This window comes from Eptatretus burgeri, chromosome 4, assembly GCF_056783735.1.
Source record: "Eptatretus burgeri isolate ZD-2024b chromosome 4, Ebu_testis_v1, whole genome shotgun sequence".
Lineage (NCBI taxonomy): Eukaryota > Metazoa > Chordata > Myxini > Myxiniformes > Myxinidae > Eptatretus > Eptatretus burgeri.
The window spans coordinates 57383124-57408059 of record NC_140964.1 but is presented as its reverse complement, the minus strand read 5'-3'; the positions used below and the strand labels follow the sequence as shown (position 1 = coordinate 57408059).

At 42.7% G+C, this 24936-nt stretch overlaps 1 protein-coding gene across 5 annotated transcripts in view; it reads right to left on the bottom strand.

Annotated features, from left to right (window-relative positions):
• LOC147028117 (SID1 transmembrane family member 1-like) overlaps positions 1–24936 on the bottom strand; it is a 101252-nt gene that overhangs the window by 53196 nt on the left and 23120 nt on the right. For 4 of the 5 annotated variants that reach the window (XR_015057433.1, XM_085878202.1, XM_085878201.1 and 1 more), the window contains 7 exons: positions 16677–16730; positions 14431–14518; positions 11972–12003; positions 11413–11458; positions 11077–11143; positions 10902–10975; positions 6360–6465 (listed from right to left, as the gene is read on the bottom strand). Coding sequence is in view for 4 of the 5 variants with exons in the window: in XM_085878202.1 (XP_085734328.1) it covers positions 6360–6465; positions 10902–10975; positions 11077–11143; positions 11413–11458; positions 11972–12003; positions 14431–14518; positions 16677–16730 (467 nt within the window). In the remaining variant the exon portion in view is untranslated. The remainder of the gene's footprint in view (positions 1–6359; positions 6466–10901; positions 10976–11076; positions 11144–11412; positions 11459–11971; positions 12004–14430; positions 14519–16676; positions 16731–24936) is intronic. The other variant, XM_085878203.1, reaches the window with a different exon arrangement.

Genomic DNA, 24936 nt, shown 5'->3' with positions numbered 1-24936 from the left:
TGACAAATAAAATTGGTCGAGTGTTGATGTGGCATAAGGATGATGGGCCAAATGGCCTCCTTCTGCATCTCGTTTCCTTGTGTAACACTGCACGGGGGTCTCGTGTTCTAATAAGTCTTTGGTAGTATCGATGATGTAGTCTGCCTTTGTAAAACCGTCCTCACAATAGCTGACTCACACACTCTCATTTCTCTAAATGTCTACACTCTCCACCACCTTCATTGGCTTGTTCCACATACTTGAGGCAATGACACTGCCTATTAGTACAGGCATTTTAGCAGAAATATTTGGTCAACCTCCCACAAATTGCCACAAAAGCAAACTCAACAGATTTTGATTCCTGGATGTCCTCAGTGACAGAAAAAAAGTCCTAAGGGGTCCTCCGGGGGGAAAGTCCTGAAATCATGGAAATCCAATATGGCCGCCACCCGGCTTCGGGGAAAATGAGAAAATTGAAAAGATTGATATTTTAATATGTAAATATATGTTTTCCTGCATTCTAATTGTTTCTAGTTATGGTCAGTATATTGATATACAAGAATAATTATAAAAAAGTGAAATGTATTGAGGGTAAAATAAAAATTATACCTTTTTTGTCCAACAATGGCAATATTTTTTCCCTAAAAAGTATTTTGACTTGAGAAAGTTTGTTCATATAAGAACATATGTATCCCCAGGCATACATACTATATATTTCCAGATACAGGGACATTAGTACTATTCTCTGGTGAAAGAATTAACACACAATATTAATTTGTTAGCACATGCAATATTGACAGCACATGCATGTACTCGACCCTGATGTTTGTCAGTGAACATGCACGAAGCCACGGTGTCACTCCAGTAATCACCTTTGATCAGCCCCTCTGGTGGAAGGCCCTCATCATCATCAACTCAGAGCCTATGGAAATGATCTGAAAGGGATTGTCCTACGCTTGGGCAGCTTCCACGCAGAGATGAGTTTCCTCAGATGTATTGGACACCTCATGGTGTCATCTGGGCTTCAAGAACTGATGGAGTTGATATATGCCCCCAATGCAGTGATTCATATTCTCGTGGCAAGGCCATTGCCCACACAGTTCGCGCACACCTAATTGATGATACAGCCCTCAATGCCTTGCTGTTGACAAATGTGCTCAATGCGCCTCTACCATGCCTACCTGAAACATCAGACGGCAATGGGAATGAAGATCCAGACTTAGCTGAAGCAGCTGCAAGGCCGCTACATGACCAGCATACAGATCTAAGCAATAATCCAGACTTCAACGAAGCTTGTACCCTCTATGAGAAGCTGATGGCTGGGACACTGTCTGTGGAAGAAGTATTCAAGTCTGACGTCTTGAAACGAATCAAAGACCACCTTCAGAAGCATGCCGAGTCTGCAAAGATATCTTCTAGAACTTCAGCGCTCTGGGTTCAGTATATTGACATGCTAGAAATTCTACGCAAATACATCCGGGCAGAGCGCACTGGGAACTGGGCACTACATCTACAGGCCATCCAGGAAATGCTGCCTTACCTAGCAGCCTCGGGCCACAACCTGTATGCCAAATCTGCGAGGGTGTATCTGCAGCAGATGTCCAACCTCAAAACTCAACATCCCAATGTCCAACAACGTTTTGATGAGGGGTTCCATGTGGTTCGACGAAGTGATCGCCTGTGCGCAGGTCTTTCATCTGACCTGATCATCGAACACGTTCTGATGAGAAGTTTGAAGACCAGCGGGGGGCTCACACGAGGGCGAGGAATGACACAGCAACAACGGCTGGTATGGCTACTACCAATGCCTGCCTGGGCAGAAATAAACCAGGCAATGCAGGAGCTCACAGGTGTGAACTACAACACTGGAGAGCAGAAGAAGGACATGACCAAGGGAAGACAATCTCGTGACTGGAAGGACACACTATCAGCTCTTCAGTATTTACAGGAACGGAATCCATTCAGTAGTGATCCACGTCTGAGGAACATTGCCACTGGAGTTCATGCACACCCCACGTTCAACGTCGATACAGCACATGTTGTAGGAGCCAAAATATTGAAATCTATGGATGGGATAACACCTGCCGAGTACACATTTAAGAGGAAAGACCAAGTTGTCACCCTCGGCATGAAGTCATCTGTCAAGATTGATGGAGAGCAAGTCCAGGTTGACCCACAACTCCTCTTCCAGAGACTGATCAATGTTGCACAGACAGCAAAAGAACTGGAGTCGGCCTTCAAATATGAACTGTGCAGCTATCCACCATCCCTGTTTGATTCCTCTCTTCAGCTACGAGAAGCACACAAGCCAGTCTTTGCTGATGCCATTTGGGATCTTCTTGGATCCGACGTCCCAGCCGATATCCCCAACGATGGGCAACAGTATGTTTTGGATGGCGGGCACTTGTTCAACGCATTCCATGGTCTCATGGATCTACATACAGAGACATATGCCACCAGTACACTGATTATGTAACAAAGAAGTACGGAGATGCCATAGTCATGTTTGATGGTTATGAGAGTACCAACACGAAGGACATGACACACCAGAGACGGTCTAAAGGGAATGCTGGCACTACTGTGACTTTTACAGCTGACACGCATCTCACAATGAAGAAGGAACAGTTTCTTGCCAATAGGCAGAATAAACAGCGATTCATTTTTATGTTGAGTGAAGAGCTTCAGAAGAAGAACTGCGAGACACACCATGCCTCAGGGGATGCTGATCTCCTGATTGTACGGAAGGCCGTGCAGTCTGCTACTGTCACCAACACTGTGTTAGTTGGTGATGACACAGACCTCCTCGTCCTCCTATGCTACCATGCAAGCTTAGAATCCCATGACCTCTTCTTTTGTCCTGAGCTAAAGAAGAACACGAAGAAGCCTCACATCTGAAACATCAAGGCTACAAAGAAAATGATTGGTACAGACATACGCAAGCACATACTGTTTCTACATGCAGTTCTTGGGTGCGACACGACATCTCGTCTTCATGGGATTGGAAAGGGAGCTTCCCTCAAAACGTTCAAAGCAAACAACACATTCCGTGACCAGGCCAAGGTTTTTGATACATATCCAGCTTCTGTATGTGATGTGGCAGATGCAGAAGAAAAAACATTGGTGATAATCTGCAACGGAAAGTCAACTGACACCCTGGATACCCTCTGGTATCAGCGGTACTGGGACAAGGTGGCTTCGAGCTCCTCTCACGTGCAACCACAGATGTTATCGCCAACATCAGAAGCAGCAAAGTATCACACCCTGCGCGTGTATCTGCAAGTCCAAGAATGGAAGGGATGTGCAGATGAACTTCTTCCAACAGACTGGGGTTGGCAGAAGTGTGACGAGGGTTTTGTGCCACTTCAGACATCAATAGCTCCAGCTCCTGAAAAGATGTTACGTGTCATTAGGTGCAACTGCCAGGCTGAATGTAGGACCATGAGATGCACATGCAAGAAGCACAACATTGAGTACACTCCAGCTTGTGGAAACTGCAGGGGCTCTGGCTGCACAAACAGTCCATGTGACAATGATGAGGATGATGACGACATTGTCGAGTTCTAACTTTAATACGCTTGATTTTTCTCAACATGTATAGTAAGTTTATAATGGATGTAGTTTCTGAGTTTAATGCGAATTTTTATTTTTATTTCGAAACCTTCGTCAGGCAGATGTGATTGCCCTGAGTGAAATTGTGAATTTTGTCATGTTTCAATGATTTACATTATTATATTGTATTACCAGACTTGATTTCATCTTGTGTCTTCAACGTTTCTTATTTTTTTTTGTCCAGGAGCCAAAATCAGTATCAGGTAAATTTTTTTTTCGGGACAAAAAATTGACATTTTTGGACAAAAAAAAGCTATAATTTTTTATTTTAACCTCAATACATTTCACTTTTTTATAATTATTCTTGTACAGTAAGTCCTCGCTAACCGGAAGTTCGCATATCGTAGTTTCGATTTTTCGTAATTTAGTTTTAATGACCAATTTTTCAATTATCGCAAACATTTTATGCCTATCGTAATGTCATTGCAAGGAAAAACGTAAAAAAAAAAGTTTCAAACTGCCTGCAAAAAACAACAATCACACAGGATGCGCATAAACACACTTTCACTTTACTGCGCATGTACTGTATGCTGTACTGTACGTATTATCTTCACGCTCGCCTGCATACCTTCCTGTATGAATCCCAAGCGACCCGCAAGTCTTTTGCCGAGCACACCTCGTTTCAAGCGACAACGAAAGGCTGTCACATTGAAGGTGAAATTGGATATAATTAAAAGACATGAACGAGGTGAAGGGACAACGGAAATCGGCCGCGCGCAGCAATCGCTGCATCGACTGTACATTCGATCGTTCAAAGTTCGGCAAAGATAAAGAAAATATCACAGATTGCGACCAGTTCGAGTGCAACGACACTAACGAGAATGAGAGATGGTGCCATGCACAACATGAAGCGTTTATTATGTGTGTGGATAGAAGATCAAACTAAACGTCGCATGCCTTTATCTCTTGTTGTGATACAAGAAAAAGCGCGTCGTTTGTTAGGGCATTGACCCACGATTACGTGATCAATTACTTCTCCAATCATGTTGAGAAGTACTCCAAGGAGAACAACATTGACAACAAATCTTTGCTGCTTGTGGACAATGATCCTGCCCATCCTCAGCAAATGGAAGACTGATGTGAAAACGTGCAGGTAGTATTTTTACCACCAAATACTACCTCACTTTTACAGCCGATGGATCAGGGAGTTATTGCTGCTTTTAAAGCCTATTATGTTAAGCATACCATGCTGCAGCTTATCAAAAAAACTGATAAGGACAAGCTATCAATCAAGGAGTTTTGGCGAACATACAACATAAAAATGGCTTTTGAAAACATTGAGGATTCATGGGCGGAGGCGAGTGCCTCCACAATGAACGCTGTGTGGAAGAAAGTGTGGCCTGAGTGTGTCCACAATTTCACGGGGTTTGCTGATGTTCCGTTGATTACAAGTCAAATTGTAGACCTGGCGCAGGAGGCTGGTTTTGAAGAGGTTGACGAAGAGGACGTGGATGACTTACTGGAGTCTCATGCAGAACCCTTAAGCAATGAAGATCTTATGGAGTTGGAACAGCACTGGGCTCTTGAGGAAGAAGAAGATGCTGTGACACCTTCATCCAAGCATCTCACCATGAAAAACCTCAGCCAAATCCTCAGCTCGTTTGAAAGTGCCATAGAATTTGTTATCGAGCAAGATCCAAATCTTGAAAGGAGCACTGATTTTAGCTGTGTTGTTAATGATGCCCTTTGTTGCTACAAGGAACTTTATGCAGCAAAGAAAAAGAAAGCCATCCAGCCCACTCTCCATGCATTTTTCAAAGCAAAAGATGCAGCACCAACTCCATCCACCATCCAGGATGCTCCTTCAACCAGCTGCCAAGAGACCGTTCCCACTGGTGAAGAAAGTGACAGCACAGTGTCAAGTGAAGAGGGGGACGATTCTGCCACTCCGCAAGTGTGACTTGTCCACCGCAATCAACTCCGTTCCTCCAGCCTCGGGGTAAGTCGCCACGACTCGAGGAGTGTGTTTTGTTTATTTGTGTTTATGTCCAAAAAATTCCGAGCCAAAAACACATCCCCCCTTTAACACATTGGTTTCTATGGGAAAATATGTTTTGTTTAACACAGTTTCGCTTATCATAAGGTTTTCCAGGAACGCAACCCTTGCGAAAAGCGAGGACTTACTGTATATCAATATACTGACCATAACTAGAAACAATTACAATGCAGAAAAACATATATTTACATTTTAAAATATCAATCTTTACAATTTTCTCATTTTCCCCGAAGCCGGGTGGCGGCCATATTGGATTTCCATGATTTCAGGGCTTTCCCCCCGGAGGATCCCTTCGGACTTTTTTACTGTCACTGAGGACATATCCAGAATCAAAATCTGTTGAGTTTGCTTTTGTTGCAATTTGTGGGAGGTCATCCGACATTTTGCCTGGACTATATGTTAATAGTTATTCTCCCCCAGTCCTTGTAAAAATGGTGTTAGAAAGTGTCTGAGTAATTAATGTTGAAAAATGTTCAGATGGCAATCATAACCTTGTTTCATGATGGAACAAGTGCATGGAAACAAATATAATGAATAAATGAGTGTGTGTGTGCGTGTGTGTGTGTGTGTGTGTGTGTGTATGTGTGTGTGTGTGTGTGGGTGTGTGTGTGTGTGGGTGTGTGTGTGTGTGTGTGTGTGTGTGTGTGTGTGTGTAGGGCGTGGGGGGGGGGGTTGGTGAGGGGCAATGCAAATGTTTCATAAATCTAAATCTGTAGGAAGCCGAGTTAAAGGCATGACTGAAAAAATACTGACTCGGAGAGCCGATTAAGCACACCTGTGTCTGTTCGGACAGAGTTTTGATCTCAGTGTAGAAAACGATGCAGATGAAGACCAAACCACACATGAAATAGCCAATATTGCTGAAAACGTGATTGAAGTTTCTGTGGGCACAAAACACTCATGAAAAACCGGATTATCTGCTCATACCTATGTAAATGCAAGTTGCACGATTGTGTCTGAACGGGGTAAATGTCTTAACCACAAGCCCATATAACACAAAAACATCGATATTCATGCAATTTCAAGTTATCTACATGTTTGATTTTCACACTGGTGGTGTATAGGGTCAGACTCAATGCTTCGCACACCTACGGGAAGTTAAAAAAAATACATATATATAACAACAAACTATTCAGTCAATTCTGTCAATGTATAATTACCTTTCCATTGATTTACTTCACTGAGAAACCTGAAACAATCGTAACAGTTCGTGACGATTATGCTGTCAATGGACATTCCTAAAAAACTCCATAAATATTCCACACTCCATTGGAAATAAATTCCTTCACAAATGGAAAATGGGACTCCTTGCTAAGGCCTTAGTTGTTTTATAACTTGGTTTACGGATTCACCATCAGAATATTTGCCGAAATGAAATATAAATATAAACCACATTTTTAGCCTTTTATATTTATAAATTTTCTGCCGAAGGTGCAAAAGTTTCAAAACCCGAAATGTAAGCGTCGGCATTTATTTTCAAAATATAATTTCGCGCGAGCGCGCCAAAATGCCGAGTCCCCTTTAACCAAACTGTGCAGTAGAGCTGCTCAGTAGTCTTCGGTCATGGCGTCTGAGCAGTGGCCAGCGTGGTTCAGATTGACTGTGGTTTCTGGGGCGAAAGTGATTGTTAAGAAGTATGTCAGCGGTATAAATTTGAGTGACTGTATTGGTGATTTAATCACGTGAAATCTTGACGACGAATATTCTGGCCGAACGATTGCATCAATTCAGTGCAGCAGCAGGGATGATTCGCACGCTACTCTCGATCGTGCCGATTTTGTTTCCGTCGAAAGTTGTACACCGCTATTCATATTGAAAGATTTCGGTGCCAAGTACGTCAAAGTTTCCCTGCGAGATAATGATATTCAGCCTTCAACGGACCAGAAATCAGCCTATGATGTGCTCAAGGGGATGGGGAGACAGTACGATCAGATGCCCGCTGAAAAGTAAGAGCTGGTTATGGCTCTGATTGACCGTTTTGAGCGTGTTGACTTCTAGTAGACACCTTTTTAAATCATATCCAGCACTATGCACTGGTGTGCACGCACACATCTACGACTTGGACAGTAATTTTTTCAGCATTGTTTCCATTTGTTTGATGATCCAACAGGTTTCTATAAGAAAAACGTGCCAGACTATATTGTAAAAACAAGTTTTTATCCTTCTTTATTGTTTTTCACATCAGATGATACAGTGAACACGGGCATCCATCCTGCATTTGAATGGTCTTCCATCTTCAATGTCTTCTTAGATCCTCCTGGTCCGGGATTTATATTTATTTTCCCCCCACCGACCCTTGTCTTTTCACTGGAACATCCGAAAAAAAATCAGAAAAATATATAATTTCTAAAAATTGAAATTATATTAATATTTATATTTCGATCTACCGACCCTACATTTTAGCTGAAGAACTGTGTAAACCAAGTTATAAAATAACTAAGGCCTAATGGTTCCACTATCTTTTCATGCACATGTGAAGTGTACAAAAGAACGCTCAAGCAACACCTTGTGTGAGTGGGAGCATGAAGTTTCACAGGCAGTGAATAATCTCAGTCGCTGGTTTGCATACATACCATAAGTAAAAAATAATACAACCACAAATTATTCAGTCAACTCTGTCAAACGAATAACTTCATTTTCGGTGATTTACTTCACCGAGAAACCTTAGCAGTCTTAAGAGTTAGTGACTGTTATGTAACAGTTTGTGACTATAATGCGGACTTGGATTTGGGAATGGTGGAGAGTCCCTATATATTCGTACCGACAGCTTTTGCAAATTGATGCCATTTTGTATCCATCGAGCAGGTACCGAACCTGTGCCCATTGTACTTAAAGCATCTAACGTGTCCATTTTCTAATCAAGCTGTCTTTCTCTGTGCCCAAAAGGAAGATTATATTACTTAATCCTTTGTTGTTGTTTTTTCATTCTTCCAATGTGTCAGAATAAGCACACAATCAGACAAGATGATTTAACCTTAAAACATGTCGCAGAAACCATGACAAAATGAAGTGTAATGCAGAAGTAAAGGTTCACACTGATCAGTGCCTAATTGGAGGTGTGCAGAGTGTTTGAGTAGAATAATCAGACAGGTAGTGACAGAATGCAGAAATTTGAAAGAATTGGAAGAAGAAAAGTGAAAGAGAGAAATGGAGGCACACCATCCATACCAGATGCGCACACCATCAAGAGAGTGGAGAATTGGTAAAGATAGCAATTGTGAGTGAAAAAAACAGAAAGAGCTTGAGAAGATTGATTGTCTGATTTTGTGCTCTGCCTGATGATAGGTCCTTGGCTGCTTGGCAAGGGTGATAGGCTGCTGGGTGGTTTGCCATTGCCTTCCCAGCAGTTAGTCAGAACAGGAATTTGGAATTTGTTCAGGATGCTGTTTATAGCTCACCTACTCTTGGCGAACGATACCGTGGGATCTTTAATACACACCAACTATAATGACAGTATCGACTATTGTGTGCTCATTCAATGAACGAGCAATGGAAGGAAAATGACGCCCATGACCCACGTGACCAGAAATTTCCGGGATGCACCATGTCGCTACTTTTAGTGTCTCGAGATTCTCAGTTGAGGACTTCAAGAAAAACAAGGACAAATGTGTCCAAGAGCCGTGTCATAAAGGTTTTGTCTTCACCAGAAGAAGAACAACAACAACAAGAAGAAGAAGAACAATGCGGAGCTCTCTTAGAGCCAGCGTTCGCAACGCGACGTGGCTAAAAAGGGGAGCTGCAGACCTAGGATTGGGAGGGGGAGTGTTGAGGAGTTGAGGAGAGTTGGAGTGGGGGCAGAAAAGGGACAGAGTTAGGAAAGAGGGGTTGAGGCTTGGGGGAGGTGGCTGAGGTCTTGGGGGTGAGGGGGGTTGAAGTCTTGAATAAGAAAGGAGAGCTGCAGAACCAGGGTAGAGATGGGAGGATTGAGGACTTGAAGAAGAGAGGGGGAGTGGAAATAGTCTTGCCCTATTTCACAATACTGCCCCTCTCACTGTCACGAGCCCCCACCACAATCCTGTATCACCACCCCCCATCCATCCATCCAATGGAACAATACTCTGTGCAGAGCATTGGTGCTGCCTAAGCAGTCTCCCTGGCTATTGGGCACAATCCTGGACAGGTCGCCACTCCGACAGGACACCAGCATGCTGGCACTCATTTTGCCGACCTCAGAGGGATGACAGGCAGAGTCAACCCCACCTGGTATTAATTCAACAGCCAAGTGGGATTTGAAGTCAGGATCCTGGGATCCCAAGCCCACCACCTTAACCATTAAGTAAACACTAGGCATATACCACCCCACCCGCTTTATGTCCTTGCTGTCCTCATTCTTGTCACCAGTCAATGTATAGATATGGATGTTAATCCAAATTTCAATTTTTGGAGTGCAACCGATATGAATGCAACAGCAGACATGATACCTTCCTTATCCTTGACCAATATAAACAGTACATGAAAGATGGTGAGTCTACAATCGGCAATTTTGTTTTTTTTTCCAACAAAAATTGGTATCATACAGTAATCATTGATATATATATATATATATATATATATATATATATATATATATATATATATATATATATATATATATATATATATATATATATTTGTTGCACTAGAGAACTCAAATTTGGATTGAAATCCACACCTCAAAAGTTGGAAGTCCAAGTCCAAAATTAAAATTCTGAAGAGACTTTCGGTACATTTCCCACCATTGCATCGTATGGCCTCATTGCAAAGTTTGTAACTCTTTGGATTACTGTGGAAGTTTGCTTGCTTGGGAAACAACGATACATTTCCACAAACTTTAACGTTCCCCATATAACAACGTTTTTCTGGAACACAACAGAAGTTGCCATTTCTCTTCCTCTTCTGACGAATTATTGAAAAGTTACTCATATTTAAACAGAACTTCAATTTTTCTTTTTTAACTTTGTGTATCATCATGACTCTTCAAACTAGAATTTCTCAAAGCAAGGAGCACACTGAAATATAATAATACAATTGTCCGTCGAAAAGGACCAGAAATTAAAAATTAAAAAAAATGTCCATGCAAACAATACACTGAAGTTCTTGTAAGATATTGTCGCAGATCTATTGTATAGTCATGCCTTTAGACATTAAAGCAATCTGCGAACAGTTTCTGGTGGCTGCAAACAACTCCACTAAAAAAAATTCATATTTCTGAAAATTTTTGTGCAACTTATATTCAAAGGAATAAAAAAAAGTAAAACATTTCTTTTAAGTCAGGCATAACAGACATTTTTGCAGTTAAGTTATAACATCTTGCCATAATGAGGTAAGTGAGCCTTACCTGATTTTTTCAAAGTTCCCAGCACAAAGATCATTTCTATAGCAGTAGTCTTGGTCACCTGTGACAGTCATAAGCTGACAAGAAATAAAGGCAGAAATTCATGGAAAAAAACCCACATTGCACTCGGTCAGCAAAAGGATGGTTATGTGGTTAAGAAAATGTCAAGATATGCTACCTTTCCTCGGTTACGAGCAAGTTGAAAAGCTGGAACACCAAACATAATGGCGATGATCAAAGTCATCCTGGAGGAGAAAACAATGTGAACGGGTTAAGAGAGAGGAGGTGTGAAGGTGAAAGGAAATGGGAGGGGAGGTGGGGTTGTGGGGGTAGGGGGGGTGTTAGTCTTGATCAGGACTACTCCAATAAAAGGTTACTGAACATCCCAAATAATAAAAAATAAGCCTGAGAGCAAATCCTCTATGAAATACTCCAATTATATTTACAACATACAATGACAAGTCGAATGTCTAATTTTAACAAAGTAATTGAGAGGACTTCATTCTCATCTCACCAGGTAAAATAACGAATGTCTGATGGTCTCTTCGGTTCATCAGTACCTAACAGCACACGTCATAAATGAATAAACATAGTTCTTTCAACATTTTATTTTATTTTATTTTTAATAAAAAATACACAGTAACAGGTAAACCAAGAAAAGTAAAAACTGCAGATCCCAATCATGGCATTGTTATTCCATTATGGATAATTTGTCCTCTTTGCTTTGATTAAGATCTCGGAGTAAAATCTCATATTGGAATCCCATATATTTTTGTGATGCATAACTTTGCACCAAGTTCCACTCTACTAAGTTGTTATAAATAGGAAAGAGGGGATTTAGCCTTTGGTCCCTGGAATTGCAGGGATCATGGTTAAATTATGAGCTGAAGTTGCTCTTTCCTGTTTCTTAGAAATTTGGTAAATGTTAGAAAAAAAATTCCTGTTGAATTGTCTCTGAATCATAGATAATCCCAAGTTCTTTAACTCGCTGTCAAATTATTTTATCTCAAATACTTTGAAACCCGAGTGCTTCTCCCTCACTCCCTCCAAATCACAAAATACTTAATTCTCACCCAGCATACCTCTTTTGGAATGCCTATTTTTCCTGAGGGTAAGTGGTTGGGGGAGAAATATAAACATGATGTTATACTTTTACACAAAAATACAAATATAAAGAATTACATGAAATCAACAACTGTTAGCGAATTTTGAATGAGTGAACTGCAAATTATTTTGTTTAGCTTTTTTTTCAAACATGACTTCCAGAGTAACAATTTCACTCGAATGGCACTCAGTAGAGCACATACTCCTGCCAGGCTGAACAGTTTACGATTTGGATCCCAATGATAGGTCGGATCTGGATCCGGACCTGAACCAAAATATAATTGGCTTGTTCTTGTCACCGACCAAACTCATCCACCAAGTTTTGTCATAACTCATTCACAATGTTATGAAATATCATGTGATATATTGCTCTTGGCCCTATCTCTCAACGGTGATGAATCACTTGAAAATATATATTTTTTAAATTCTCGGATCTGCATCCAGATCTTCACCAATATCTAATCAATTCGTCCTTGTCACACACCCAACCGTCCTTGTCCACCAAATTTTGGCTTAATATGTTCAAAACGTTTTGAGATATTCTGCTCACAGACAAACAGACAGGGGTGAAAACATAACCTCCAACCAACTTTGGTGGTGGAGGTAATTATCATATCATTTGAAAGGATAGGGAAGCACCCAAGACATGAAGCTGTCTGTTTGTTTTGTGTCTGGCAGAGTAAAATATGACAAAAAGAAAAACCTGATGTTCAGCTTTCAACAAGAGTTACTGCATCATCGAGAAAGATTTCAAATATGGCTTAAAACCAGGTGTCAAAACGACATGATGAGAACATTAAAGCTCCCTTGGTACCTTTGGCACCTGGCTTTGTCCTAGCAATGACGACACATGGATAGAACCTGACAACAGATTATGAAGCGAACTGAAGTATTAAAAAATGGATCCTAAATAAGCAGAGTTGAAATAAAACATGATGCTTACTACGAGTGTAATTTCAGAAATAAATAATAATAATAAAAGAGATGGATTACTAAAATAAGATGGGATGTGACACAGATGTAACAAGCCAATTCCAATTGGGGGGGGCGGGTGGGGGGGGACTTTCATTCTATTACCTCTGATAACCTTTAACGAGTGACTGCATGATGCAATGACCAAGTAAGGCAGATTTTTCTAATGTCAATTTAATTTACATATTACTTCTGATACAACTGCATATATAACCAAGAAACCTGAAGAGTCTCCTTCTCCCCCTTTCAGTGTAGTAGATAGTAGAAAAATCGTGCAAATTATGATAGAAGCATCAAATTTGGCATTTCTGTTCTGCAGGGCTTTCTGGTCAAATCTGTCCGATTGGCCATTTGAAAATCCAAATTTTGAAAAGAAAAAAAAAAAAAAATTGAAGTCACAGCTGGCTGAAATTCTTGAAGTGCAAGTGAACATCCCAGAAAGAGAACCAAGGGGAGATGCAGTCATCATTGATGGCTCAGCACTTATCAATGGCTCACCCTACCTAAACACACTTCAAAGATATTTGATGACTATGCTAAAGAAGACATCATCCCAAAGGTGGAATCCTATGGTGCCAGGTACGTGAGGGTGGACGTAGTGTTTGATGTGTACAAGAAGTCAAGTCTGAAGTCCGAGGCAAGGTCGAAAAGGGGGCAAGGAATCAGAAGAAGAGTGACAGGAACCAGTAAGACCCCAAGTAACTGGAGAAGCTTTCTTCGAGATGACAGCAACAAGACTGAGCTGTTTCACTTCCTTGTGGAAAAGATGTGTGAAGCACAGACGACAAGCACAGTCATTGTCACAAAAGGAGAAGATGCCATTAGCAACACAAGGAAGTCACTGGATGCTGTGTCTCCATGTTGTCATGAAGAAGCTGACACTGGAATATTTGTACACGACAGAGATGCAACGACGGATGGTAGCAAGTCCATTATCATTAAGGCTAATGACATGGACGTACTAGTCATAGCAATATCTGTACTGCCATCCTTACAGGAACTAGATCTTGAGAACATGTGGATTGCCTTTGGCCAAGGAGCCAAGGCGCGATGGATTCCAGTCCATGAGGTAGTTTCTGCAATAGGGCCTGAGAAAGCTAGAGAGATCCCATACTTCCGTGCGTTCACTGGATGTGACGTCGTGTCTGCCTTCCGCGGTAAAGGGAAGAAAACTGCATGGCAGACTTGGAACGTCCTTGATGATGTTTCTGAAACATTCACCAATCTCAGCCAGCATCCAACATTGATTCGTGATCTTGACTTTTTTGAAGTTTTTTTTTTTTTTCAAATTTTTCAAAATTTGGATTTTCAAATGGCCAATCAGGCAGATTTGATTAGAATCCCCTGGAGAACAAATGTGCCAAATTTGATGCTTGTATCATCATTTGCATGATTCCTCTCAAAAATTGCTGTTATCTGCCCCACTATTTCCCCAGTGCATGCTCTCCAAACTTACGAGCGTTTATGAATCAACAGGAGAAAGCAGAAAAACATCACCATCATGAAGGTCAGCACACTCCACAGCAGAGTCATCAGCAGAGAAGCTATGAAATAAACAACGACAATGACCATAATCACAAATGATCAGCATGTTAACTGTAGTAGTGAACACTTGTTAAGGTTTGCAAACACCATAAGAGGCCATTTCCATTTTAATATGACATTATATTGTTATGGTTTTGGAAAACTTACGCCGGGGGAGAGCATACATGGACATGTAGGGGACCCGTGGATCAGTTATTTCATGAGTCTTTGTATAGATAGTCCTTGGTCCCTTGTCAAAGGGCTGTTCAGGGGGCATGCATTGGCGAGACTGGATTTTGCAGTGTAGTGTCTTCTCCCTCCCCCTCTGTTACTTTCAATCTTCCCTCCTTCACACCATCGGTCATCCCTTGGTTCCGTGGAATTCCTCTCCATGTTCCCTCCTTTTGTGCATTGCTTAATTGGGCACGTTCGACCCATCTGTGATCGTTAACCCATCGGGCCTATCGAATTCACTTCACTGCATGGGACGATACCCATTCTCACATGCATGTTCATGATGCTTGGTGCTCGTCGTGGCCTGTGAGGTGCGGCACTTCTCGCAGGCGTGGTACAGTGCAAAACAGCATGAGTGGGCGTTTTGTACACTGCAGGGGGAGAGGGAAGACTGGGGGCTCTCACCATGGCCGAGAGCACATAAAGGGTGGGGCGGGGGCTGTGTAGAATGGCGTGGTGTTTTCCACAAGTGACGTTGTGTACCCACCGCATCGGCTGTAGAGCAATGTCAGAGGGAGACAGAGAGAGAGAGAGAGAGAGAGAGAGAGAGAGAGAGAGAGAGAGAGAGAGAGAGAGAGAGAGAGAGAGAGAGAAAGAAGAATGCGTGTTATGGTTAAATCTGCTCTTTTGTGCCTTTTTGCTTTCTTGCTTCTGAATACTTGCTTTTAAATGAATGCTTGCTTGTGTGTTTGTAATAAATAATTGTTTGTTGTCATTTTCAATCTGTCTCAGTTGTTTTTTCCTTTATTGGTCCAACAGTGCACAAGTATAGTTTGACAGGAAGTTCTGCCCCAATAATTTGCTTTCCTAGCCAGCGCACACTCACTGTAACGCTCGACAGTAATGCGAGTGTGTGCTGAGGGCACGTGACCCCAATTAGCCAACCGTTCACAGGTAAGGTATCACGCAAAGTAGTGTAACCCTGCCCGGATTGGCCGTGTCAATCAGCGTTCATGGTTGCTTCACAATCTGCCAGTGTGCGGAGTCATTTGTGCCTTGTGGCTTCAGGACCAGGCATTCGGGAGGGACCAGAGTGCTTCCGCTTATGGCAAGCTTCGAATCCCGGATCCTTACAACATATTCACTGCTGTGCAAAAGTCTAATACATTTTGCATTTTTCAACTCAATGTGAAACTAAAACTTTTTACTTTAGACATTTTGCATAAGAAAGTAAAACTTTGTGTTGAATGCAAATAACCTTTATGAAAGAGAAAATCTTATTCAAATAACCAAATTTATGCACAACACACAGAACTGTTCAAAGGTTTGTGTTATTTTCACTTTTGTGGTGCGATTCCCCATGAACATTTGTGGGAAGTTAGAATTGTGCAATGTAGGTGTCATGCGAATTTCTGTGAAAGTAAATTTGATATCACAGTTACCTTTAAGTAAATAGAATATATGAGGAAATTGAAAAAACTTTTGTTTTTGCGGTATTGTATATATTATATCATCACGAGTTGGGGCCAGTGGAAATTCCACGTCATGTAAATTGTGACTTCACGTCCTCAACGCTCCCCATTTTGCTACAATTATGAACCCACCCAGAGTACTACATTGGTTCAAAACTCTCAAAAACAATACTTTCATGGAAAATAAGTTGCCTGATAAAACGATTTTTCATTTGTAAATATGTGTATAATTCAACCTCAAATCCACATTCTGTCAATGATATAACAGTACTTTAAAAATAAATTAACATGTCAAACACGTGAAGAGTCAAAAACAAAAACACAATCTTATCATTAATCTTGATCCAATACATGTACATAATAAATAGATGGCCCTGAGGTGGCTCAACCACCCCAACCCCCCTCCCTGCCCCCACCACACTCCCTCTATTTTTCATTTTTAAAATTTCAAAAGGCCCCTGTTGTGATAAAATAGCAACGGAAAGCAGAAATGATGGCAAAACAAAACTTTGTGTGGAAGGCTGAGGCTTACCATCAGGCAGAGGTTTAACTGAAAGAGTCAATGTTTTATTCAAAGTTTTCACATCTGAAATAACAAGAAAGCAATGAAGTTCATTAATCATCTTCAATTTTGCAGAATCATCAAAGTGGAAATATATTATCTAGTTGGCAAATTATGAAAAGACATGTGCAGAAATTCATTTCATTATTTGATGTTTAAATACCTCAAAATTGTGTGTCTTCCTGAAAATTAACAAGAATAACTGCACTGTGGTCTCAACCTGCGAAACAATACTTACGTCTATATATATATATATATATATATATATATATATATATATATATATATATATATATATATATATATATATATATATATATATACATATACATACACGTATATACATAAATATATATATATACATATACATACACGTATACACATAAATATATATATATATATATACATACACGTATACACATAAATATATATATATATATATATATATATATATATATATAGATATATATATATATATACATATACATATATATACTAGGGTGGTCCACAAATATTTTTATGCGAATTTCCTGTGTCCACAAGGCTTGATTTTGTCCACTACCACTATGGATTTATTCTACAAAATTTCATGGCGATTGGTGTATAACTCGGGGTCGCTCAGAAAGTCAACTTTTGACCAAAACATCAAACAACATTTGAGAATATTAGATTTTTTGTTTCAAACACTTTACTATTCTACAAGTTACATAAAAAAGATGCAGCACACTGCACTCTGCACTACAACACTGTCATAACACATGTCACATTTCTCTGTCCGTTATCCTGTCCTCGGCCTAGTTCATCAAGAGGGCCTTGCGATGGTTCGAAACAAGTCTGAGTAGGTATTGTTTCTGTTCCTCGTCTTTCGTGAGTGTCTCGTTGTACTGCTGGACGAGTCGGATACTGCGCTCGGCAGTGTCGTTTACGACTTTCAGCCTCCTACATGCCTGCTGGAGCTCTGTGTAGCAGGGATGGCTCTCCCACTCGTTTGTTGCTACCTTCAGGAATTCGGAGGCCTTTTCGTGGCTTTTTTCACCCAGCAGGGAGAAGAAGGTCATCCTTCATTCTGTAACCAATCCTGGGATTTGTTCAGGCCCCGCAATCAAGCCAAACAATGATTTGTTCAGGCCCCGCAAGTGATGGAGGAATTGGTCGATGGTACTCGACAGCTTTTGGTCTGGACAAATTGGTGACCATCTTCGACTTCGTCTCCTCGGTCACGCGATCGTCGAAGAAGGCAAACCCCACCAAGTGTTCCGACAGGTACCACAGGTGGTTTGAGAACGCTTTAACTGTCTGGTCCGATAATTTCCGATCCGGGTAACGTTTGAGCACATTCATGAACTGGATGTCGGTATAAGGAGCCCGGACCCCAATGGGTGCCTCGTTCCAATATTTTACGTACGCCAGGCTCACAAACAAGGCAAAGTCCAGAATATTCTTGCTTTACTTTTTTGTCAGTTTGAATTGATGGCAGAACAAGTAAATCTTTATAGCGTACATTCCTTTAGCCATCCATTGAGCATGATGCATCACTCCTGGAGCCCGGAATCTGAAGGATCCGGCATCCGCATCGCCACCTAGGAATAGGAGAGATATCTTCAGCAATTCCAGGTGATCGTCGCTCGGTTGTTGTTGGGTGATTGCTTTCAGTAAATAATCCAACATCTCCACTCGCAGCTCAGCGAGTACTGGATCATCAAAAACCGTACACACGTCGTACTGGTAATGATCCAAGTCTGCCCATTTCTTCTGGAAGCGTTTGAACAGAAGATCATCGGGGCCAGAAATTCCACCGAATGTGCAGGCATAGGTGTGCGACAGAACTATTTCATGCATGTGGTGTCTACATGCAACCCACACGATTTCTCTCTCCATGTAGTTCTCTAGTCTGATGCAAGCGCCTCGATATAGTTGGTATTGCTGCTCGTAGTATCAAAGACAATGCCATGATCCTGATCTTTGACTCCCCATTTTTCAATGCAATCAATGCAAGCAGTTGCTTGCTGTTCGTCTGTTCCATTGGTTGCTTTTGGGACACCCAATAGCTTCTCTTCTCCGTTACCAGTAACCAGCACCGCGATACGGTCGACATTTTTCTTTGAGCCGTCAATATCTGGTAAGAGTTTACCATCCCAGTGGAGAAGAAGAGGTCCTTTCAGGGAGAAGTCGTCTTCCTCGATGGCAGCTGCTTCTCTACATCCCTCCATACGAGAACGTCGTACAGAGCTCCGTGATAGGGTGATGTCGCCGATATCATGACTGAGGGCCTTGGCGACAGCTCTGGCCACGAACGCAGCCCCGCGATCTGGCAAGTTCACGCGATCCAGCGCTGCTACAACATCCGGAGATCGGAAAATGTTCTTTGGTTTGGGATTGGGTGAAGTAGCCGAATGAGCTTGTTTTACTGCAGCCAGGGGGTCTCTGATGACGTTGAGGGAGCTATATATTCATCCTCCGGACTTTCAGATTCAGATTCACCTGAGGTAGACGATAGCGGTTTGCTTTCAGTTACCTTCAGCTTGCGGCTTTCCCTTTCAGCGCAACGTTGCCGAGCTAAGTCTTCATTTTCGTCTCTTTTTCGTTTATTTTCCTCTAAAGTGGGTGACTAAATCAGCTCCAGCCATGCTACTAGAGAACACACTCTCTCGCTGACACTCCAGGAAGTCACAGTCGGCACTGATCACTATTTCCGACAATGCATTGGCTGTCACTACGTCGAATAACTCCTCCAGGTCTGAGAGAAATAGATCATTGTTCATTTCACCAGTGTCATCCCTTTTGCGATTTTTCTTTAGTTTTAGATATCTCTCGTGGAGCTTTTTCAGCTTATGTACGCATGCATCCAGACGTTGCGTGGGCAATCTCGCTCTATTCCACACCTCAATCACTTCACAACACGTGATTCTATAGCTCTCAGCAAGAGTCTTTTTCTCGGTAACATGGTGGAATTGTAAGAGGCGTAGAACATCCAGTCCACGTGGCAATCTTCCGGCAGAAAGCTGTGATATCGATGCTCCCAGTAGCCAGCTTTCGGAAGAAGAACGGAGTCCTGGCTTGAACACCATCACTCAACCTAAGCCAAAGAAATTGAAAGAAATAATGGACCAAAAAAATCACATGATCAGCACAATATATTGTTACGGCTGTGGAAATTCACATTACACCATGAAGGGCCCGTAGGTGAGATATCTCTAAGTACATGTGTAGTTAGCCCAAACCCGTTGTATAGAGGGAATTTATGTGATTCATCCGGGCTGCGACGCTTTGAGTTAGTCGTTTTTCTGTTCTATCTTTATTTTAAACCAACCACGTCTCAACCGCCATCACACAACAACCACGCCACCATCTATGCTCCCACATCATCGCATCACCGCCATTCCCAAACGGCACCATAACCATCAAACCACCACTGAAAACCCTCCACCACCTTCGCCTCTCTCCTTCACAACCAACAACCGCACCACCTGTGAACACTGAATGTCGGGCTGTCTCGGGCCCGTTCGGCGTTTGGTGCTGAGCGTATCGAGCCGCGAGTGCAAATAGCGGCCTTTCCGAGGGAAAATTCGGATCAGAAACGCTACACGCCCACTTTTCCTCCATCCAATTAGCGAGCGCGGGGCGGGTTGGCCCCGCCTCCAGGCGCGTGTGTGTGAAGTCGATATATGCAAATTCTAGGATCAGGGGAGGTTCACGCCCCCGTTTCCTCCGACCAATGGGAGAGCGTGGCTCCGCCCCCGAGGTCATTCTGATCCGAATATTTGCATACTGGCTTCTCCTGCCCGCCTATAAAAAGGCGAGCGCAAGGCGAAAAGAGTGGCAGAGTGGAGTCGGTCGGGTGAGGAGAGTGCGGAACTGAAAAGAGTGGGAGAGTCGAGTCGGTCGGGTGAGGAGAGTGCGGAACTGAGAAGAGTTGCGGGAAGAGGAAAAGGAGCTCGGGTACGAGGCAAGAAGGACGGCGGTTGGCGATGAGGTTACGGTGTGGGGAATCGCTCGTCTCGTCGCGGGACCCAAGCCAGCCAGCCATTCTCCTCCCCCAGGGCATCAACAATTCCCCCCTTCCCCCCGCACTGAGATAGTGCAAAAGGGGGCCCCGTTCCCACCCCACTCCAAACTTCGTGCCAACGAAACCCGCCAAGGAGCACGGAGTCGGGGCACAGCCGCGCGGCCACATTTGCGGCTCGCCCGCCAACGCGTCACAAGGACGCGGGTAGGAGCCCCCGGTCTCGCGGACCTGGCCGCTCCTCCAGGTCACGCGCACATTTGGCCTACGGGCCTGTCTGCCTCCTTGTCTGTGAGAGTGGCTTCTTTCCTTTGCTTTTGTGTAAATGTGTGTTGGCGCCGTCTGTGAAGTAAAACTGTATAAGTGTTGCCGTGTGTGCGCGTAGTCGGTATTAACTCTGCGTCGTTGTTGCTTTTATTGTTTTGGTTGCTTTATGTGCATTTTGACTGTATGGCTGTATATACGTGCTTTTCGTGTGCCGGGAAATAAATGTGCATTGTGTGAACTGTTTTCCCGTTTCGCTTCGTCTTTTCCAAATTGAATCTCCATCCTGCTTCACGTAAAGGGCTTGTAGTGGGTGCAAAACGCCCGGTAAATAATCTGAACCGTCGAGGTCGACGATAACACCGCTCGGTTATCCCGAGAGTATGGAACAGGCCGCCCAAGCGGCTCGTGTCCGGAGTCGACCTGCGGCGAGGTACGATCGCCCGGTTTACCATCCGCGTGGGTACTTAGGTAGGTCGAGTTTGGCGAACAACCCTATCCTACGCGGGTGGCCGATTAGCCCGATTGTGGTGAGGTCGAAAGGCCCACCCGTGACTGGCTCCGTCTGGCGATAGCTCCCGGAGGGTCACGACTGAATTATCCATCCGATGGGCGACGTGCCGCGATCCGAGTTGCATGGCCATCCGCACGCCGGCGGGCGCGAATTCGCAACAATATTATTGAAGAGTGCAGCTGCTCTAGACACGCAAGTCTGAAACCAACCGCCCTCACCGTTCCCGCTCGTGCTGCCACCCCCTTCCATTGCTGTAATGGAAGCACCACCACGCCGCTGATTTGGCGGGGGGGGGGGAGGGGGTTGCAAGCAGGAGTGCCAACAATCCATCTCAAAATTACGCAAATTTTACTCATCAGCCAAAAATCCTCATATTTGAGCGACTGCTAAACGTTATCCTAGTCCCACAACAATTCACAGGCAAATAAGTATATCATAGTGAACAAAAACAAGCCATGTGGAGGGAACATTCAGACAACTTTATATTTTTCATATTGGTCATGAACCACCCTAATATATACATATACATATGCATATACATATACAGTATATATACATATACATATACTTTTTTTTTTTCGCCTCCTCTGTCCACTCAACTCCCTCATCGTTGCTCATGTCCCACGTGTCTATGTGGTGAAAGCTCGGTCCGCGAATAAAAACAAATCATTACCCACGGCTCAGATTACATCCTCTAATCTTTCTCATTAACCTTGTGCCGTGTCTGTCCCGTGTTCCCATGTGAATGAATAAGATTAGATAGATAAGTCATAGTGATTCCAAACAGGGGATGATTTACTTTATATCTGTTACCTCAGCTTTGTTGTGTGTGTGTGTGTGTGTGTGTGTGTGTGTGTGTGTGTGTGTGTGTGTGTGTGTGTGTGTGTGTGTGTGTGTGTGTGTGTGTGTGTGTGTGTGTGTGTGTGTGTGTGTGTGTGTGTGTGTGTGCGCGTGGGTGCGTGTGTGTCCCTCTCCCTCTCTTCCGCCCTCCTGCTCTATCTCTGGTAATAAACCTCTTGTTCATAAAAACCTGTACATTATTCGAGGGAGGGACCTCACCATTAAACGTCAGTGAATTGGCTTTAAAAATCTGGTGACGGGCCGAGTGGGAGACTGTCATTTAAAGCATTCTCAAAAGAGTTTATTTGTCACAGTGACATCAAAATAGTTATATCAGATCTAACTGATTTGTTACACGGTTACGGATTGTTTAACCCCAATAAGGGAGGGTTCAAAAATTATGTAACGTGATTTTTAGGGAATTGCATACGGGCTTGATTAAACCTAATGATTTTTATTCAACATGTTATTCGATTTTTTGATGTCCCTCATCATGGTTAACACTCGACCCAAACAAAGCAAATGGAAATCTGACAATAAAGCTGGACAGGGTATATATAATCAGCAGAGGCCTCATGTCTTACATGGTGGCCATATCATTTTGTCTGGGAGCTATGGTGGTTGAAGTCAAGCGACAGATGTGGGTGTGATGTGGCAGCTGACCTAGCAATGGGGGCAAATTTCAAAAATCGAACAACCACAATCTCTTGTACATCTGCGACATGGGGCAGGAAAAAAATAATTTTTGTATTTTATATTCTTTGCTTTAGACTGTCTTTGCAGGATTTCCCAAAAGAGCCAGCAATGGTTTGCATATCACCAAGGCATGTTTTGATAGCAACTTTAAAGAATAAAATGAGATGCTTTGAAACTTCAAAACCAACATGGTGGAGAAAGTCTTCACTACCAGTCACCACATCCTCTCTTTTCTCAAAGTATGTTTTTTCTCTCTCTCTCTCTCTCTCTCTCTCTCTCTCTCTCTCTCTCTCTCTCTCTCTCTCTCTCTCTCTCTCTCTCTTTTTCTCTCTCTCTCTCTCTCTCTCTCTCTCTCTCTCTCTCTCTCTCTCTCTCTCTCTCTCTCTCTCTGTCTCTCTCTGTCTCTCTCTGTCTCTCTCTGTCTCTCTCTGTCTCTCTCTGTCTGTCTCTGTCTGTCTCTGTCTGTCTCTGTCTCTCTCTGTCTCTCTCTGTCTCTCTCTGTCTCTCTCTGTCTCTGTCTCTCTCTGTCTCTCTCTGTCTGTGTCTGTCTGTGTCTCTCTCTCTCTCTCTCTCTCTCTCTCTCTCTCTCTCTCTCTCTCTCTCTCTCTCTCTCTCTCTCTCTCTCTCTCTCTCTCTCTCTCTCTCTCTCTCTCTCTCTCTCTCTCTCTCTCTCTCTCTCTCTCTCTCTCTCTCTCTCTCTCTCTCTCTCTCTCTCTCTCTCTCTCTCTCTCTCTCTCTCTCTCTGGCATTCTGCCTAGGCAGATTCAGGGCACTGTTTGAAGGTAGCCAAACAGCAAAGATTAAACAGGATGGTTTGCCTTTGCCTTCCCAGCAGTAGCAAAGGGAGGAATTTATAATTTGGTCAGGGTGCTGCTGACAACTCACCTAATACAGCAGGAGAAACTGTCAGATATTTTAACATCCGCCAACAAGTGACGACACACTTGGGTTCCAAACTTAACATTCCAAGCAGTGGACTGCACACTCATTGATACAACACCAAACCTATGAACCATCAGGGTGCCAGTTCAGTCGGATCAGGAATCTAATCTGGGTGAGACAGCTCAAAGGCAAATACACCATCTCTGTGCCATTCTGAGCCCAACGTAAATATCTGTCAAAGTATATTCCATTCTTCATTGAGTATATGTCCCTACCAGCTTGCTACCCCACCATTTGTGTATCCATTAGGAGACAATATGAACTAGAAGGGCACTCAGTGGAGTGCATACCTCGCCACACAATGCCTGATCCACAAGACCATCTCTGGCCCAATACATTTTTCAAATATCGTGCTATATATCGTTTTAGGCCCAATCTTTCAATGGTGAAGAATCACTTAAAAAGTTATCGGATCCGGATTTATATCTTCAGCAAAATTGAATCAATTCTTCTTCATCACACACCAAATGCGTCCACCAAGTTTCGGCTGAATCTGTCCACAACTTTTTTGAGATATTGTGCTGCATATCATTTTTGACCCCATCTCTCAATGGTGAAGAATCACTTAAAAATTCTAGTAGCCAGATCCAGATCCGATCTTCACGAAAATTTAATCAGTTCATCCTTGTCACACACACAACCTGCTCACCAAGTTTCATCCAGATCTGTCCACAACTTTTTTGAGATATCCTGCACACAAACAAACAGACACAGACAAACAAGAAGACGTCGTGCAGAGCACAATACTTGCAAAATCCATGAAACAAATTTGACCTCAAAAATAATTGGTGGTTGAATTAAATGACCAAATATTCAACTCTGCTTCAAATTTCAAGAAAATCAGATGAAAATTGTCAATTTTAGAAATTTGGCTCAAGTTGACCTTTTGGCCGATGTGGACCTCCAAAATAATTGATGGTTGAATTCAGTGACCTGAAATATATGTATATACATATATATCCTTTTCAAAT